This window comes from Amborella trichopoda, chromosome 9 (assembly GCF_054954075.1).
Source record: "Amborella trichopoda isolate Santa Cruz 75 chromosome 9, AtrichopodaSantaCruz75HAP2 v2.0, whole genome shotgun sequence".
Lineage (NCBI taxonomy): Eukaryota > Viridiplantae > Streptophyta > Magnoliopsida > Amborellales > Amborellaceae > Amborella > Amborella trichopoda.
The window spans coordinates 9,288,516-9,307,004 of record NC_142344.1 but is presented as its reverse complement, the minus strand read 5'-3'; the positions used below and the strand labels follow the sequence as shown (position 1 = coordinate 9,307,004).

Here is an 18,489-nt window from a genome sequence, read left to right as displayed (position 1 = left end):
GTCACCACCATCCGATGGCGCGATATCAACTGTTTAGCTTCAATCTCGAACCGAGAAAACAAATTTCGGTCAAGCCACACCAATGGAACATGAACCCCTTTGATCCCAAACTCAAATCCTAAGTGAATTCTCTTAGCAACCTAGTTTGAGAGAGATTGGAGAGAAGAACTCCATAACCTAAACCCTATGGTTCTTTTCCTTAGCTTGCTTGTTCTTGTGAGATTGAACATAGACCGTCGATCAAGGGTGACTTGTAGGGTGAGAGATCTGAGTCATCTATTCCATAGATGGGCCATCAATATTATGGAAGGTGCATGAACCATTATCCCCTTCCTAAACCATTTTCCCATGAATATATTTAAATAAAATAAATATCATGTATTCTATAAAATTGCACTATCCATGTCACATATTCCATAAGGATATGTCAAATAATATCAAGTAGATAAATACTACCAAATATAAATAAGATTAGATTCATATCAATTCAAATTGACGATATATCTTTAAAACAAACTTGCTACAAAATAGATAAAGCTATGGTCAATATATCTCTTCCAAGATTTGACCACATGCCACAAATAAAACTAACATTATCTTAAAAGCAAACAAGAGAATCCAAAGATGGTGGGGCGTGCCACCCTTTTGTGGCACATGTGGGCCCCTACCCACATGCCACATGGTGGGCCCATGTGCACTATGGACTCCCATGGAATATTATAAAAAAATGCTATTTTTAAAATTGAATAAAACAATTTAAAATATATACTTGAATTTTTATAACTTTGTAATAACAATAACTATATTTTTATAAGTCCAAAAATCACAAATAAAATATTGAGAGATTCATAAAATTCAAATAATAAAACTAAAATCATTTCAATAATAAAATGAACACAATTAAATTAATATGATGGGAAAATGATCCATATAGTTTTAAGAATCCAATCTATAATAACGGGGTACCCCACCTTCAATTGTGGACTACAGACCACATTAGCTTTATCGAACCGACCCAGTGTTTCCCATGACCCACAGTCCAAGCAGGGGCTCATTAGTGAGTCACTAAAGTCAGGTCGATGAATCAAGGGGTTGCCATCCCAATATGTGGATTACAGGTCCTCCCCTAGAAACGAGTCAAGATCACCACGACCTAATGCAACTACAACTCTATGGCGCATAAGGGTATCTCGCACACATGCATATGCTTCACCTAAAAGTGGATATCTGGCTTTCTCGAATGATCTATCAATATGCATGCTATGCAATGGAATATGGATGAGGTTTTGACCCCCGTCTAAGTAGGCCACCATCACACACAAGGGTCACACAGTCCCTCGGCTCACTCATCTGGGCATGTTCTCCGACCTCATCAAAGGCTAACCCATAAACCCTCATCAGTTTGTTCTTTATGCCCTGGTAACATGGGTTTTCCCTAACCGACTGGCCTAGATCGTTAAGCACAGATCGGTATCAGTAAACCATCATTTGTTTAGTATGGTCCACGAGAGACCACACTCCCGCTGAGTTAATGTTCCACTATATCATTTCATTTTACAAGCACTCATAAGGCATTTAAAGGCCACATAAACCCAACACATCCATGATAAGGCCTTTGATTTTTCAAAGCTTCTAAAGGAATCAGGCAATGACATCAACTTTCTTCTTTTATGTATAACTGAAACCTTAAATGTTATGCTTAAATCTGTGGTAAATTAAGGATTTTTATTTGGTGTTACTGGTAATGGCAATTTGGTTATTTCTCATATGTAACACGTAGATGATACAATTATTTTTAACAATATGAATTAAATGAAGAAAAATATTTGAATCTGCCTTGTATACATGGAACTTCCTCCATGCCTTAAAAGTCAATCTTGGAACAATCAAGCTTATTGGGATTGGCTGTTCAAAACAGAGGGGTACAAATCTTTGATAGTGACACAAATCCTGAGCTTATTTTTAATGGCAAATCATCCTCCTAAATCTTACTTGGGACCCTATTGTGGAAAATTTTTAGAAGAAATTTGATTTATGGAAGTCTAGATTCCTTTATTTAGGGGGCAGACTTGCATTCATGAAATCAACTCTCTCAAACTTATTTATTTTAAGTATTTGTTTTGTATGCCCAACTAAATTGTGAAGTGATTAAAAGGAAAACTGAGTTACTTTTTTATAGATATACAATGTTTACAAAGAGATTGAAAAAGTAAAAACATATTACAAAACACCGTTAGAAATCGACTCCTGCCATACCTAGTGAACCACCACATTGGCTTCCCTACAAACATGTGCAGGTGAGATTGATAGTTGGCACTAAGGTACATATTTGCAGCCAGACTGAGCTTGTCATAAGTTCAAAAGTATTGGAGAAGCAAAGAACTTGAACCTCTCACTCATGCATTCCATGTGCAAGTTAGATGAAGTGACCTGACATCGCATGGCCACTGCAAAGTATTCAGACCGCTAGGAAACTAGAGAATGGAACATGAATCTCTAGTTTGAAGAGGGAGATTTTAATCTCTTTCCTCGATGAAATAATGAAGGAAAGACTCTCTCTCTCTCATACATTTCGGCTACCTGCCTAAACATCTTTTTTTTTCTTTCACGACCATCTAGTTTGGAAACCGGCAAGAAGGTTGCCCAATTTTGGAATATGTTTCACATGGGTTGTATTGATTAATGGCTCATTAGGCATGGCTCTTGCCCTTTATGCAGACTTGTTCTTTAACATTTTTGCTAGGGTAGCCATCACCTGCAGTACCACTTAATGTGGGCAATTTTTGAGCCCTATGTCTCATTGTTTACTTGTATTTTTTTTCGATGTATGTTGATATCCAAAAAAGACCGTGCTTTCAATATCTTGGGTCGATAATCCAAAAAAATTGAGAGATTGAAGAAAATGTGACACATAAAATTAGAGTTGGGTGGACGAAGAGAAAATGTAGAACGGGAATTTTATGTGATCCCACACACCAATGTAAATGAAAAGCAAATTCTATAAAATAGCTCTGAAACCAGCTTTACTCTATAGGACGGAATGTTAATGAATAAAAAACAATTATACCTATAGAATGAATGTAACGGAGATGAGGATGTTGAAATGGATGAATGACAAGATAAGAAGGATAGAATACAAAATGAATCCATTTGGAAAAATTTAGGTGTAGTATATAGGCGATAAGACGAGAGAGTGTAAACTTATGTGAGTTGGCCATGGGTGGCACCAACCAAGTACAACACTTGTTAAGAGGTATGAGTTAGTTCAAGTAGAAGAGCTGAAAAGAGCAATCGGTAAACAAAAAAAGACATGGTTGGAAGTACTCCGAAAAGACATGGGACCTTATAGCCTCACTGAGTGTATGCCATTTAATAAAGTAAAATGACGGACCAAGATGTGTAGTCAATCCCAATTAATTAAAAAAAACTATGATGATGATGATATTGATATTCACTTTTTAATTGTTTTATGATATACATTAATGTGATCATTATTATAAGATTTGGACTATGGGTTGTGCAACCAATGCATTTTCTAGAGTGAGAAATAGATTGGGGGACCAGAACCATCTTGATAATTAAAGAAGGTAACAAAACAGGTCTTTCAAGTCATTTCTCAACATGATTAGCACATGTTATATGAACATTAGAAAGAAAAATCTATTTTTTTTTTGAGTAATTCAACGAGGAAGGTTGGCCCCTACCCATTTTTTCAAGTAGATTGGAGGTAGCTTTTTGAATGTGTTAGTAGTGGGAATGGAAACCACAATATGGTGACTAGAGTGTAGGATGTGCTACCACCACGACCATAGCCTGGCCTGGCGCCTTTGCGATAGTATTGTTGAACCCCATGGTGAGGTCTCTGACTCTATTCTCACCAAAAGGTAGGGACCCAAATCCCCACTGACTTACCACTTCTAGAAAGAAGAATCTAGCATGCAAATTATGCACCACAGAGGTAAGGGAAAGTTATTGGAAAAACATAGGTTTGAACAAGTACATAGTAAAAAGTGCCAATTACGATGGGCAAATAACCACAAGGACATAGTAAAGTGAAGCACCCCATACTAAGTCTGTTCTCTCTCATCAACATGCCGTCATGCATTGTACTAAGGATTTTATTAATTCAACTTACCACTAAACAAGAACAGAAACTTCTCACCTACTTTAATCAATCTGCTACATCATCCCATTCAAGAAATTCAAGCGCACAATGGTTCGTTATGTTTCACTCCTTCAATCGTGCATGACATACTTTTCTAGAGACTATAGGAGATGCAAGTCATACTTTGCTGAAAAAGCCAAGTTTTTTAAAGAAGCTGAGAAGCTTTTTCCAATATTGTTGACAATAAACCATACCAAGACTCAAATACAGGACGCTTACATACCAATAGAGTTGGGAACTTGAAAAGTTGCAGATAGATTTAGATTTGGTGGCTGATGGATCTAAAAAGTCAAGAACAAAGTAGAAGCATGCTAACTGAAATGAAGCACAATATCATACATGATACAATCAAAGAATTATTCAATCTATATTCTGACATGGGAAGCTCCTCCACCGTCATCCTCTTAAGCTTACAACTCATTCACAATGCCTTTACATACTTGCCTATGTACATGAAAGTCTCGCATTGGTACCACATTTTTTACTATTGTTTACTACGATTTCCTAAACACTTCTTATTTCATCCAACAGCAACAGATGGTTACATTACGGCAATCACAGCATGCCAACTCTTGAGGGAGTAGTTAACATACCTCAGTTTACAGTAACACATCTTCTAACATTGTATAAATAACATTTAAGTAGGGTCAAGGCGGTAGCAGCTGGGTTTTCATAGCACTACATCTCAAGTGCCAATCCTATGTAACTGTGCCAAAAAAATTACTTTTTTTAACCTAATATTGTGTTTCTTTATAAGTACATTGTGGGCACTGCATGCCATCAGTGCTACTCAATGAGAAACACTTGTGGAGCAAGAATGCTCTTGGTTATGAGAGAAACATTATATCAATCCATACAGATACACACCCACAGATGTGCGTGTGTGCATACATGTATGTAGAGAGAGAGATAGAGAGAGAGGTTCACCCGTTTATCAATTCACAGCAAGAGTTGGATTAAAGTGAAGAAAGAAACTAAGCATGTATTGATGATTAATGGAGGGTTCATTGGATGCATAAAAACTAAGCCTAAAAAGTCCAATACAATAAAAGGCAAAGGACGAAAAATCTTGTGATACCCCCGTAGGAACCCAAAAAACAAAAACAATAACAAAAAAAACTACACACGTACACACACAGAAAAATTATTTGTTGTTTGTAAGTCCTCTTGCCAAATAAAACAGAATGACAAAAATATTGTTATTGCCATCCAATAAACAAAACAATACTAAAAATTAAACAAATTTAAAGAAAAGCAGTTCTGTTACTGAAACGACAATAGCCCAAATCCATTACATTACACAAATGATAATAACAGACCCTATTTCCCAGTTGATTGTACCATCACCTCCTTGTATCTATAATCCAGTAAACACAACAAGGCAAATACCCTGAAAGATCTATCTCCCACATCAGCAGTAAATATTAATCCTATCTTCACATTCTTATATCTACATTACATCGTGATTGTCAACAGCATGTGAACCCTTGAGGGAGTCATTAAGATACCTCAGTTTACAGTAGCACATCTTCTAACATTGTATGCATAATATATCAAGTAGTACTTTTCCTTCCCTAATGTTGTGTTTCTTCATAAGTACGTCGTGGGCCCTGCATACCATCAGTGCCACTCAATGAGAAACACTTGTGGAGTAAGAATGCTCATGGTTATGAGAGAAGCATTATATCAATCCATCCAGATATACACCCACGGATGTGTGTGTGCATCCCGCCTACACAGGGTCCCGAGAGGATGAGCAGTAAACAGTCCTAACCTTTGGTTTTTTATGCACAAAGTGGCCGCTCTCAAGACTCGAACTCACGCTCTTGCACTGGCAACCCAAGCCTTTACCGTCACACCAAGTGATCGAGTAGTTCACTCATTTATCATTTCACAAGAAAGCATTGGATTAAGGATCAAGAAAGAAACTGAGCATGAACTGATGATTAATGGAGGGTTCATTGGCTGCATAAAAACTAAGTCTAAAAAGTCCAATACAATAAAGTAAAGGCAAAGAAAGGACAAAGAATATTGTGACATGAAACTTTTAATTTAATATGGGTGGGCATAACTATAGCTGGAGAAAGCCACTTCCACAGTGCTTGCAATAGCACACAAAGTAAACAAACACAACCACATGCATGCATGCAACGCCCCGGGGGAAGTGGGGGGGGGGGGGGGGGCGTTCCCCCCTTAACTGTCACACCAAGTGACGGAGTAGTTCAATCATTTACCATTTCACAAGAAAGAAACTGAGCATATACTGATGATTAATGGAGGGTTCATTGGCTGCATAAAAATTAAGCCTAAAAAGTCCAATACAATAAGGCAAAGAAAGGACGAAGAATCTTGTGACATGAAACTTTTAATTTAATATGACGAAAAATAAAATAAAATGTAAATTAGACAGGTGGGTATAACCCCCCTCCCAAAAAAAAAAAACCGCACACACACACAGAAAGATTATTTTTATTTGTTGTTTGTAAGTCCTCTCACCAAATAAAACGGAATGACAAAAATATTGGTATTGTCATCCAATAAAAAAAGCAATACTAAAAATTAAATAAATTTAAAAAAGCAGTTCTGTTACTGAAGCAACAATAGCCCAAATCCCTTATATTACACAAATGATAATAATAAACCCTATTTCTTAGTTGATTATACCATCACTCCTTGTGTCTATAACATTAATATTATAGAAGTACCTAAATATGTATGACAGTGTATGTAAGTTCATCATGATATATAAGTACCTTTGATATTTCTAAGTAGCAGACATTTAAATATGAAAGGTATGAATGCAACAAGATTAAATTAAATCTTTTTATAACATTAATAATGAAAATTTCAATATTAACATGAAACTCGAAAGATTTAGATCAATATCAACAAATGTGCCACACGAGATCTGAAAATTTCAGGCAGCAAACTGAAATGCTGACAATAATACTCACTAGAACAGTTTCGAGATTCTATTACTCACTGGAAGCATGAATCGGAAGATTGTGATATTCCAGAGTTTTTCTTTGATGATTTAACAGAGTACTGACTAAAAGACCAAAAACATGAGCCTCTCACAAAATAACCGCGTAAAACCTGCAAATCAATATCCAGGGATCAGCTATTAAGAACATTCCATTTTCCAGCTTCTATTAGACAAAGTATGTATAGATCATATCCGAAATATGATTACAAACCCAAGCATTTCTATCATCAGTGAAATAAAGCACAAACAATCAAAGATACGGATAAAAGGGAGATAAACAAAGAAAATTTTAAATGATGTATTTCAAATATGAAAGACAATAAAATGAGGCCTTAAGTATAGCTCAAGTAAGTGATCAAAAGCTCAATCCAGATCAAAAGCTCAATCCAGGTTGACTCAGCTGGATCATCTCAGTATGGCACATGAATGAGTTTTCCAATGAAATACTCAGGTTTGGGTGAGATTTTAGTAATTAATCTAAGGAACGTATACAAAGACTATTGACCTTTGATACAATATGTCACAATCACCTCTAGCCGTTGGATATGAAACCAGGCGGCTGTGGGTTACCATTGACCAAACTCAAAAGTTTGAGAAAGTTTCGTTGGACATTGTGCGAGAAGGAAACATCCCAGCAGTCCTATTTACATCTGACAGTTTGAAGTATAACCATTGTGTATGAAAGATAATAGTCTTATGGTATACTGTCCCTTTTAAATTAAATATGCCAGGGTTAGTAGCAGAAGGTATTATGAGTACTTTGACATACATTTCCCATCATTAAACTTGGTTTCAAGTTTAAATTCCTCTGTTGGGATCATAACTGAAAAATATGTTGAGTTTTTCTGAAAAACAGAAAAATACGTTGAGTTTTTCTGAAACACAGAAAAATCCTCGGATGTTGACACGTTTTTGGTTATGACCAAGCTAGGGACTGAATTTCAAGTTTCTAAACACTGGCTTACTGAGATCAATAATAAAAAGAAGAGTGCAACTGGCGACGATTATGGGTGCGCTTTCTTTACATTAATATAAGTACAATTATGGAACATATTCTCACCTTTTCTTGGAACCAAAACAATAGCTTGACAATAAGGCGTGAATAATCAAGTAGCAAGATTTCAAAGGCACCAAGCAAGTGCCCATTATGCCAGAGAATCAAAACTCTCAAAACACTCTTTATGGGTATGAAGCCATCACCGAGGTATGGGATTCACAGCCAACACTTAGAGAATACAACTTCCCAAAAGGTTTGCCCATAACTATCAGATATGAAGAATCTGCGAAAGCAGATATAAGATGACCATAAGTACCTTTTTGCCCATAAATTACCATAAAGAAAATACAAAATGCACATTCCAAAGCATTTAGAAGGTATAAATAACTTCAACTGACGCTGGAAGTTGAGGACCTCCCCACAACATACTGTAAGGCAGAATAAAGGATGAAAGAACCATCAATATGACAACTGAAAGGAAATATCTCAGCTGCAGCAACCATAACTGTCATCTCACTCCAAGCTATGCATCCGGCGCTCCTCAAAGCTTCGAGCATTTTGCATATCTATCCCTTCCATCTACCAAGTAGCAAGATACATGACAAAATAGACCAATTTCAGAGTCAAGCGTAATTCCCAAATCAAAATTGAATGCCAAAATATATTAAGCAAACTATTCAGATTTATTTTCTCTAAAGAATATTTCTCACCTCACGCAAGACATGGATTTTTTGTTAACACTCACATGTATCCATCCCTTTTTAATCCAGTGACATGGCAGAATTTCTGAAGCATTCACAGTCGCAACACTTGAAATACATTAGATAACTGAGCACCCTCTCTGACTAATGTACTCAATTTGTTTTAGAATATCAAAACAGGATGCAGCATCGTCTTCCTTCAATAAGAAATCTACCAATGGCATAAAAGCAGCATCACTTGTAATTCCATTCTTCTGCAATAGGTCAGAGACCAGTTTTTGAGCTTCCTTGATCTTCCCCTCTTTTCGAAGGCCAGAAACCACCATACAATAAGTTGAATATGATGGTAGGAAACCACTGTCAAGCATTTCATTTAGAAGACCATAACAAGACTGGACGTTGGACTCAGCACAATACCCTTCAATAAGAGATGCATATATGGCCTTCTGAGGAACAATGCCCCTTCCCACCATATCCTTGATTAGTCTATCTGCTTCAACGATTCTTCCTTCTTTGCAGAATCCAGTTATCAGCACTCTGTACAAATCACTTGTAGGCTCACAACCCTTCCCACACAACTTCTCTATAAGCCTAAAAGCAACATCAATTTCCATTTTCCTAAAGATTTGATCAGAAAAACGATCATCACTCGTCCCCTCAAGGTCCATACCACTGGTTAGATTTGGGCCAACAACTAGTTCTTTGTTGGCCTGGCCTCCCTCAAGCAACCCCTTCAATAATGCATGATATATCCGGTAGTTAGGTTCACAGCCTTGCTTCACCATGATAGTCATTAAATCAAAAGCACGCTCTACTTTCCCAGCATTAACATATCCTTTTACTAATACAGTGTATGTTACATGATTTGGACAAATACCCATTTCAAACAAGTTATATAGAAGCATCTCGGCCTCTTCAAATCTCCCTCTTTTACAGAGACCATCAACCATCACAGTGTAAGTATATACATTTGGAAAGCAGTTTTCCTGGATCATTCTATCAAGGACTTCAAATGAAAGGCTAAATTTACCAGCTTGACAAAATCCATTGATTAGTATAGTATAAGTTATAACTGAGGGAACTAATCCTCGCTTTAACATCTTACCAAACAACATATGCTCTTGGGGCAGCATATTTTCCCTGCAAAACCCATTCATAAGGGAATTGAATGTGTGAGAATTTGGTTCACACCCAAATTCAAGCATTTTGTCAAGCAGGGCAAAGGCATTTTCCATCATCTCATTCTTACAATACCCATCAATCAAGGCGGTGTAAGTTACTTCATCAAGACAAATTCCCTCCTGTACCATCTCATTAAAAAATTCATGTGCTTGCTCCAACTGCCCTTTTTTGCAAAGCCCATCAATAAGAACCGTGTAGGTAAAACCATCAGGATAAAGACCAATTCGGCTCATTGAATTAAAGAGACACAATGCCATATCAAGCTTGCCTTCTCCACAAAAGCCATTGATCAATGTATTATAAGTTACATTACTAGGAAACAGCCCATTGTCAAGCATTTTTTGAAGGAGCGACATTGCTTTATACGGCTTCCGCTCTCTACAAAGGCCGTCAATAAGCTCATTGTATGTGCGGGTATTAGGTTTGCACTTTCTTTTCTCCATTGTACTGAGAAGCTCAAAAGCAGAAAAAACCCTACCTTCTTTGCAGTAACCATTTATTAAAGCATTGTAGGTGATTGTGCTGGGAAGCACACCTTTTTCTAACATCATTTTGAGCAGGCCATTAGCTTCCTCCAGCTTATTTTCACGACACCACCCATCTATCAACACCGTATAGGTATGGACATTTGGCACACACCCTTTCTTCACCATTTCATTGAATAAATCAATAGACTTGTACACTTGTCGAATGCCGCACAAGGCCTTGATTAGCACAGTATATGTATAAACACTAGGCTCACATCCCTTCTCAGTCATTTCTCCAAACAACTGGAAAGCTTCTTCCATTCTGCCTTGTTCACAAAGGCCACTTATGAGTATTGAATAAGTAACCGCATTGGGAATGCAACCATCTCCATACATCATCTCAAATAAATTAAAAGCATTATCAAGATTGTTTCTCCGACAATTCCCAAGTATCAATGAGGTATAAATATGAGTATCAAAACCATATCCCAATTTAAGATTTTGACAAAGGAACATTTCAGCTGCTTGTACGAGACCACTCTTGCAAAGAGCATTTATCATGGTTCTATAAATGATACAACCTGGTAAAAACCCATCAATTAGCATTTGTAGATAAACCGTTTGTGCCATTGAGGCCATACTTAACTTAGCTAAAGACATCAAGAGAGAGCTGTAACATGAATAATTTAGACTAAAACCCTTCATAGACATATCCCTAAGGGCATCAATTAGCATCACCATTTCTTCCTCATGGCCACAATCTTTGATTGTTGCAAGTAAAGCCTTTTCTAGTAACTTATATAGATTCGAGGCGATTAATAATTTCAATAGATATATTCTGCTTTGGAAATTGTAACAGTATGTAGACTGTTTGCAGACCCACAGATAAAACTGAAGCGAATGTTCCAGAGAAGTTTGAAGCTCCAAAACCTTAACAACATTTTCAGGTGGAAAGTGAGAAACCAATGTCTTCAACAATTCAGAATGTTTCCATCCAGGTTTCTGAATCAGTGCAAAGACTTGGCTCACAATATTGCATGACTCGGCACGATCAAAATTAAGATTTCCAATGTTTGTGTAATGTTGGCTTGTGTAGGATGCAGTCGGAGATAGAGTAGAAAATGAGATCACAGAAGCAACTTGCATGACAGTGAATCTCGAGGTTGGCAAAAAACCTGTCATGAAAGAGGGAATTATGACCCAAAAATATGAATAGAAACTCATGCGGATATCAGACTGTTCCAAATGTGTTCTTGACGAACCATGCTCATAAGATGAAATCTGAGGAAAGAGAAAAATGAGTAAATACAATGACCTGGGATGTTCCTCTGGATAAATGACCAACAAGACATCAAAGATTTGACAAAGTCAGAGCTTATTTGAATGGTTTTCCAATAGCTCATGATTCAAATCATCATGGGGCAAAATTTTCATGTTAACAAATGGATGGATATGGACGAGGGATTATCTTCATAATATCTAAAAAGCCTCTTGTGCTTCCAACTGCTACTCTGCAGTAAAACACACTCCAACCTTAGGAATCAATAGAATTGTCAACTTTTGTAACAAGTACATGAAACTACACAAAGAAATATACATGTTGCATAAATATGCCAAATGAAGTTTATAAAGAAAATGACAATGCCTATATCAATAGATCTCATGTTTTTGTCCATTAATTTTAGACACATCATGAAAAGTCCCACCAACGTTAGTAATCATGACTAGTCAACTAGCTTCCAAAAACTATAAAATGGAAAAGATATATTACTGTTGATCCCTAAGATAGATACAACAATCAACAGGATGCCTGTCATATGGTAAAAAATTATCCCACAAATATTATATTGAAAGAATGTTAAAAAAATTCACCATCTTCATATGAAAGTCTTGTAGTCAATCCCCTTCCCTACCGCAAGTATCAGTATAAGAAAGTTTATTCATAAGGGTTCTTACAGGGGTTCCCTGTCATGGAATGGATCCCTAAGGATATCTGCCAGATGATGCATAAAAAATTTGTATGAAAAAATAACAATTCCCATCATTATTTTCTACCGACAGTCAATGGAATGCAGAAACAATTACTGGAATGAGAATCATCTAGTGAGTAAATTTGATTAACAGATGGAAGAGTTATAATTTGGAAAGTTGTGTGAACCAAATTTTCTATTAGTAGTGACAAGTTTCAATTTGTGATGTGACACCCTAGGTTAGGTAACAACATGAGCCAGGCTAACAGAAAAGTGAAAGTTTGCAACAGAGCCAAAGAAGAGATGCCAACATGACATGGGTAAACTTGAGGGGTGATGACCAGTGTTCGTCGATTTCACTCATGCAAACATTACCAATAAGTAATAACCCTTCTGCTTAAAGTGTGAACCATCAAGAAAAAAACACAAGGAAAGAAATAGTTAGAAGTATCAGTGATAGGTTAACTAGCTTGACTAGGAAAACCACAAAGGGATGACCTATGATCAGGAGAATGTCAAAGCATCACCATAAGAAGACAAAACTCAACCACTTGAAATGTTTTATCCAATAGACGATAATAGATGCGAATAAAGAATATGCACCAGGGCAATCCTCTAAACCACACTCTACAAAGCCCACCTAAATTTCATAATTTTTACGATAAAATGATAAATCCCACTCATAAAGACCAATACATGTATAGTTAGGAGTTTCTCATTGCTACATCTATATACCACACATAAAACCCCAATCATAAAGAACAACAGACACGCATTAGGCCAGTACAGTTTGTGAAATGCAGCACCGAAACCATACAACAGAACTGGTGTAGAGAAAAGATATATGCAAGCACAAATGGTTCAAGTTCAACATAAAATTATATTTACAATTCTTGAAAGAAAAAATGGTAAATCTTGAGCTAGGTCAAGAGAGCAAAACATTCCTTTTTGGCCATTTCAAGAAGTGGAATTGAATCCATCACATCAAAAAACTTAAATGATCACAATACGAAATTTCATGAACTACAGCATTCAATTGATTTCCTTAAAAAGCAAAGTATCAAAAACAATTCCTCAAAAAGCATCTTGTTTCTGCTATATATTTCATGAACTTGAACAACATCTACATCAAATTTAATCAATTTCCATAAGGAAAACAAGAAAAGGAATAACTGAATGCAACGGAAGAAAGATTGGGAGAGACGAAGATGCATGCATTGCTCATTGTTTTCATCATCATCATCATCATAACCTTATCCCGACTAGCTAAAAATAAGTAACAAGAAAATATAATAAGATGTTACATAGAAATCAAAACATGGCAGAGGGGTTAGGGCAACTTAGGACAAATGAAAGTGTAGTTCCCTATTAGCAGTGAATTTTAGGGAAAATAGGGTTTTCTGGGCCTACATGAAAAGGTTTTTCATTGTGCAACTAAATTCTAACAGTTTTAGCCCACCCTTACATGAGTAGATATATAGATAGAGAGAAAGGGGGGAACAGCTGCCTGAGAAACAGGAATTAACTGCAAAAAATTTCTCATAACAATTTGTTTTTCTTCATTTTCTTTTGATATGCAATTAAATTCTAACAGTTTTAAACCACCCTCATATGAGCAGATAGATAGAGAGAGAGAAAAGGGAGGGACCAGCTGCGTGAGAAACAGGAATTAACTGCATAAGAATCCAATTTTCTAATAACAATTACTATTTCTTCATCGTCTTTCGATACTCTCTAATTCTGTTTTTTTTGTTGTCAAGGTACTGACCATGAAAATCAGCCGACTATTACTCCATTGCCTCGCTACTTCTTATGAAAGCATATCCAAGTACAGGAGGGCTCAAAAACTGATGGAGGAACAATAAAATTGGTTTTCAAGAAAACTATTTGGGTTTCCCAGAGCCTGAGACAGAGAAAGAGGGAGTAACACAATTTCTCTAAGCATCCCCTTCTAAAGAATTAGAAAGAACATGCAGTCTTCTCTCTTAGAGAAGATTCAAATTCTTAATGAAAACCAAGTTTCTCGGTCATAAACATATAAGCCAACAGCGTATAAGTAAAACCACTTACTTTCTCAACTGAATTGAAAATTCAGCATCTGAGTGGGTCTCTCTGGTATTTGATAGGGCATAAAGAGGGCTTCATCTCAAAATAGCTATGAGATTGGATAAAAGGCCCAAAACCCATTAATATTAGACTAATTATTTGAAACTACAGAGACCCATTTTCTCATGCCCAACATTCCCTTCTTTCATAAAAGATTTTTTAAACAAAGTCAATCCTGTACTAATAAACTTAAACAAATTATTTGAAAATCAAGAGACCCATCTTCTCTTGAAGAATAAACTGAACACACCCCTGCTTCCATAATGGTTTATCGAACAAATAGAAACAAATTTACTCGGATAAAACTTCAAAAAAGAATCTCAATTCACAGAAAAACTTTACCACCAATCCAAGCTCCTTGAAATCTATATGGTGCAGCTAAGCTTGATAGGTAAAAGGCCTCTGAATGGAGGAAAGAGAGAACAGAAAGATTGCAGATAAGTAGTTGCTGTCCCGCCTTATACCGACATTGTAAGGAATCGGAAGACGTATGGTGTGACTCGCTAGAAATTGACTCGTTCTCCGTAGAATCCAAACTGGGGAGAGATATTCACCACTATGATTACGAGTCCGAGGCTGGGGAATGAAGCATTAGGTTCGGATGCAGGTTGTAGAGAGTGCTATGATTTACTCCCTCTTTCAAACCACTTTTCTCCCAATTTTAAAAAGGAAAATAGGTTTGATAGAGCTGCAGCCTTATCGATATGCAATTAATTTCTAACATTTTTAACCCACCCTTATATGAATAGATAGATAGAGAGAGAGAGGAGGGAGGACCAGCTGCATGAGAAATAGGAATTAACTGCATAAAAACCCCAATTTTCTAATAACAATTTGTATTTCTTCATCCTCTTTCAATACTCACAGCCCGACTTTGTCTAATTCTGTTTTTTTGGTGTATTTCTTCATGGCCTTTCCAATAACAATTTGTTGACTTTGATAACATTTTCTGCAGTTTCCCTGGGACAATCCATGCTGCTGACTTTCCTGGATTCTGGAAGGAAGGTGAAAATTGGTAGCCTGAAAGCTGGGAACCTTGTTTGATAAATTGTGGTGCTGGTATTTTCACCTGTTTGGCATTGGGAAAGCTGGAAATTGCCTATTTTGACCATTCATTATATATTTAATTGATCTGATAAGCGAAATGCATATTTTGAATTAGATATTATTGCTACAACTTATATAATGCATTTCTTATTAAATATTAGTACAACATATGCTCAATGGATGAACATAGCCTCAGATTTCAGCCACTTACACCAAATAAAAAAAAAACTTTGTAAGTTTGGGGTTTAGCAAAGAGTGGTTGTTTTTAAGGCACAAATATAACCCATCAATGGTGATAATACGATAGTTATAAAAAAATCAACAAAAAAAGAAAAACAAAAACAGAGCAAAAACCATCAAATCGATTAACAAAGTACCCTATTATGAGATTAAACAGGAAAACAAAAAGAACAGTAATCCGAATAAATCAATTAACAGGACAGTTTGAGAGTATCCCAGAAAAAATAAAGAAAATTAACCCAAAAAAGGAAAAAAAAACCTTTGTAGATTTGGTGCTTTTTTTTTTTTTGACAATGTATGAAACAATCACAAACCAGCATCAGTTTTAAAAAGCTAGAATTTTGAAACCTCAGGAATGATCAGGATTAACAATATGCATCATCATCTGCTTGATAGGAAAGAAAACCAATGCTGAATACACACAGACAAACACTATGTTTTATAGCAAATTGCTAAATATTCATTGCATTTTTCAGGTTCTATTATTGCGATATTGCCTCGAGTATGTAGCTTCAAAACCCATTTGATTGCTGCAAAAACAAAAACCAATTGTAAAAGTTGCATACGACGGTAAATGAAGCAAAACAGAAAGGAGTAGAAGGCTGCGTCAAATGAATACTAGTAAAAGCAAAAACTAAATACAAATGGATACTTGTAGAAAACAGAGAGGATTAGAAGGTTGTGTCAAATGAAGCAAAACAGAGAGAAGAACTACACAGCTGGAAAAAAGTCCAATAATCGAAAAAAAATACAGATAAAATCCAATGTTGAAATGGACCAAACTAGCAAGAGATTTTCAGAAGCCAAATGATCAGAGAAAATGTAGATGAACATAACATAACAGATAGATAATCGCACAAATACAGAAAACTCTTTTTTAATGGGGCCAAACAGCAAAGGAAGCTAGGGTTTCGCATAATATGAGTGACGCTAGGGTTTCTTTAGATTTTCCGTTTATCAAAATACCTTACCACAAGGAGAAAAAAGCCTCATCAAACAGTGAAAAACCTCAAGGTACTCACTGGTTTTTGTTAGCCTCCAACTGCTGCAGAAGCTTTAGGGCAAGTCTCAGGATGTTGAGCGAGCGTCAATGCAGAGAACACAGCGGCTGAAGCTATGTTTTTTTTTTTTCCCTTCAAGTGACTGCAAGGCTTTGTTTTTGGGTTCATAGAGTGGCGTGACTTCGTGTTAAACTTGCCGCGCGTTTTCCTTCGCGGGAACACTGAATGGGGAGAAGTCGTGTTCCGAACTTCTGATTTTCCCCATTTTCATTGTTTCCAAACAGATAAAAAGTACAAGGCAACTACTCTCCACAATTTACGCGTTATCAAACGCGATCTCATAGCTGCGAGGGAGACAGAGCGGCGTATTAACTTCGAGAGAAAATGATAAGAGATTGTCTGAAGAATAAAATTGAGCGGATCCAATATCTCTAATGTTCGACCCGTCCCTGCTCTCATTTACACATAGAAGGGCTCACCTAAAGTACATAGATACCGCTGTCGGATTGACCCTATTTGTGATCAGATCAGTACCCTAGACATACTAGGTCTGGTTCAGGTTTGAAAAATCTGGACCAGGGTTTGTGTAGGGGAAAGACCTAGACTAGTTGTGTCTAGTCTAGGTTTGGTCAAGCCTCTTTTGAACCTTGTTTCTTTATGAAAGGCCTAATTAGGTCACCTTGGGTGTGGCTTGTGTTTGAACCGCCATTAGGACCCATTGGGTCGAGTCGGGTACATTGAACTTAAACCCAACTATAGTCTCGGTCCGGGTGCACCGGGGCATCAAGTGGGGTCCCTGATTACATGTTTAACCCTACCTTTTGTTACTCTCTCTCAACCGTATGTTTTGTAGCACCCCGATGTTTTAATATTTGTAGATAATATAAAATCTTCTATAATTTAAAAGGCAAGCCTTTTGTGCTTTCCCTAAAACATAAAATTTATGTACTTCTCACTCTATCTAGCTGTCGATTTTGAATGAATGGTTTAGATGGCTTCAATCCCAATGTCATGCTTTTACACTATTTATTTTTAAGCTTTTTTACAAAACATTGACACTATACTTTGGACGTCCACTCCTACCTTAAACTCGTACTTGGAAAAAATATAAAAGGGTATATTCAAATAAAATAACTAAAATGCCCTTTGAGAGTTTTTCGGGCATTTTGGTTTTTCTATTTTATCAAAATTATATTTTAATAATTTATTTCGGTGTGCCCCAATGAGATAATGGTACATACTAAATTTCATATTCATGTAATTAGTATAAAAAAAAATTAAAAATAAAATAACTTGAGACATCGGATCTAGATTAAATGGTAAGTAGCTCACTTGACCTAAATTGGACGGTTGGATGGAGGGGATATAGAAACTTTCTCTAATTTAAATTATATAAGTCTGTTTGACGGGATCAAATTGTATCTTCTGATATCTAAATAACCCATAAATATCTGAATCCAATTATTCAACTCCCAGATGAATTTTAAGGGATTATATTTTCCATAAAAAAATTGCGTCTCTCCCCATTAATCTCCCACTCTCATCTCTAACAGAGACTGTTGGTCTTTCAAAGAGATCCAACCCCCTCTCTCGCTCTCTCAGGGAGCAATCACCACGCTATGTTTTC

General features: G+C 36.4%; 1 protein-coding gene and 1 non-coding gene across 23 annotated transcripts; both read right to left on the bottom strand.

The window, feature by feature from the left end:
• Positions 1–5,408: 5,408 nt before the first annotated feature.
• Positions 5,409–16,998, bottom strand: LOC18424208 (Pentatricopeptide repeat (PPR) superfamily protein). 22 transcript variants are annotated; one of them, XM_088847720.1, is made up of 9 exons: positions 16,884–16,998; positions 15,440–16,391; positions 14,917–15,110; positions 11,814–12,009; positions 8,859–11,673; positions 8,547–8,727; positions 8,212–8,431; positions 5,940–7,261; positions 5,409–5,775 (listed from the first exon to the last, which is right to left on the bottom strand). In XM_088847720.1, the coding sequence occupies exons 4-5, from the start codon at positions 11,899–11,901 to the stop codon at positions 8,969–8,971; spliced, it is 2,793 nt and encodes a 930-aa protein (XP_088703846.1). In that variant the 5' UTR covers positions 11,902–12,009; positions 14,917–15,110; positions 15,440–16,391; positions 16,884–16,998; the 3' UTR covers positions 5,409–5,775; positions 5,940–7,261; positions 8,212–8,431; positions 8,547–8,727; positions 8,859–8,968. The 22 variants fall into 22 exon arrangements, with proteins under 22 accessions (XP_088703846.1, XP_088703856.1, XP_088703852.1 ...); XM_088847730.1 differs by lacking the exon at positions 14,917–15,110 and having other exon boundaries at positions 5,940–6,043; positions 7,120–7,261; XM_088847726.1 differs by lacking the exon at positions 14,917–15,110 and having other exon boundaries at positions 5,940–6,454; positions 7,149–7,261.
• LOC148780355 (small nucleolar RNA SNORD36) lies at positions 16,175–16,252 on the bottom strand. Its single transcript, XR_016041808.1, has one exon. It is a non-coding gene; the product is annotated as a small nucleolar RNA SNORD36 (small nucleolar RNA).
• Positions 16,999–18,489: the final 1,491 nt, after the last annotated feature.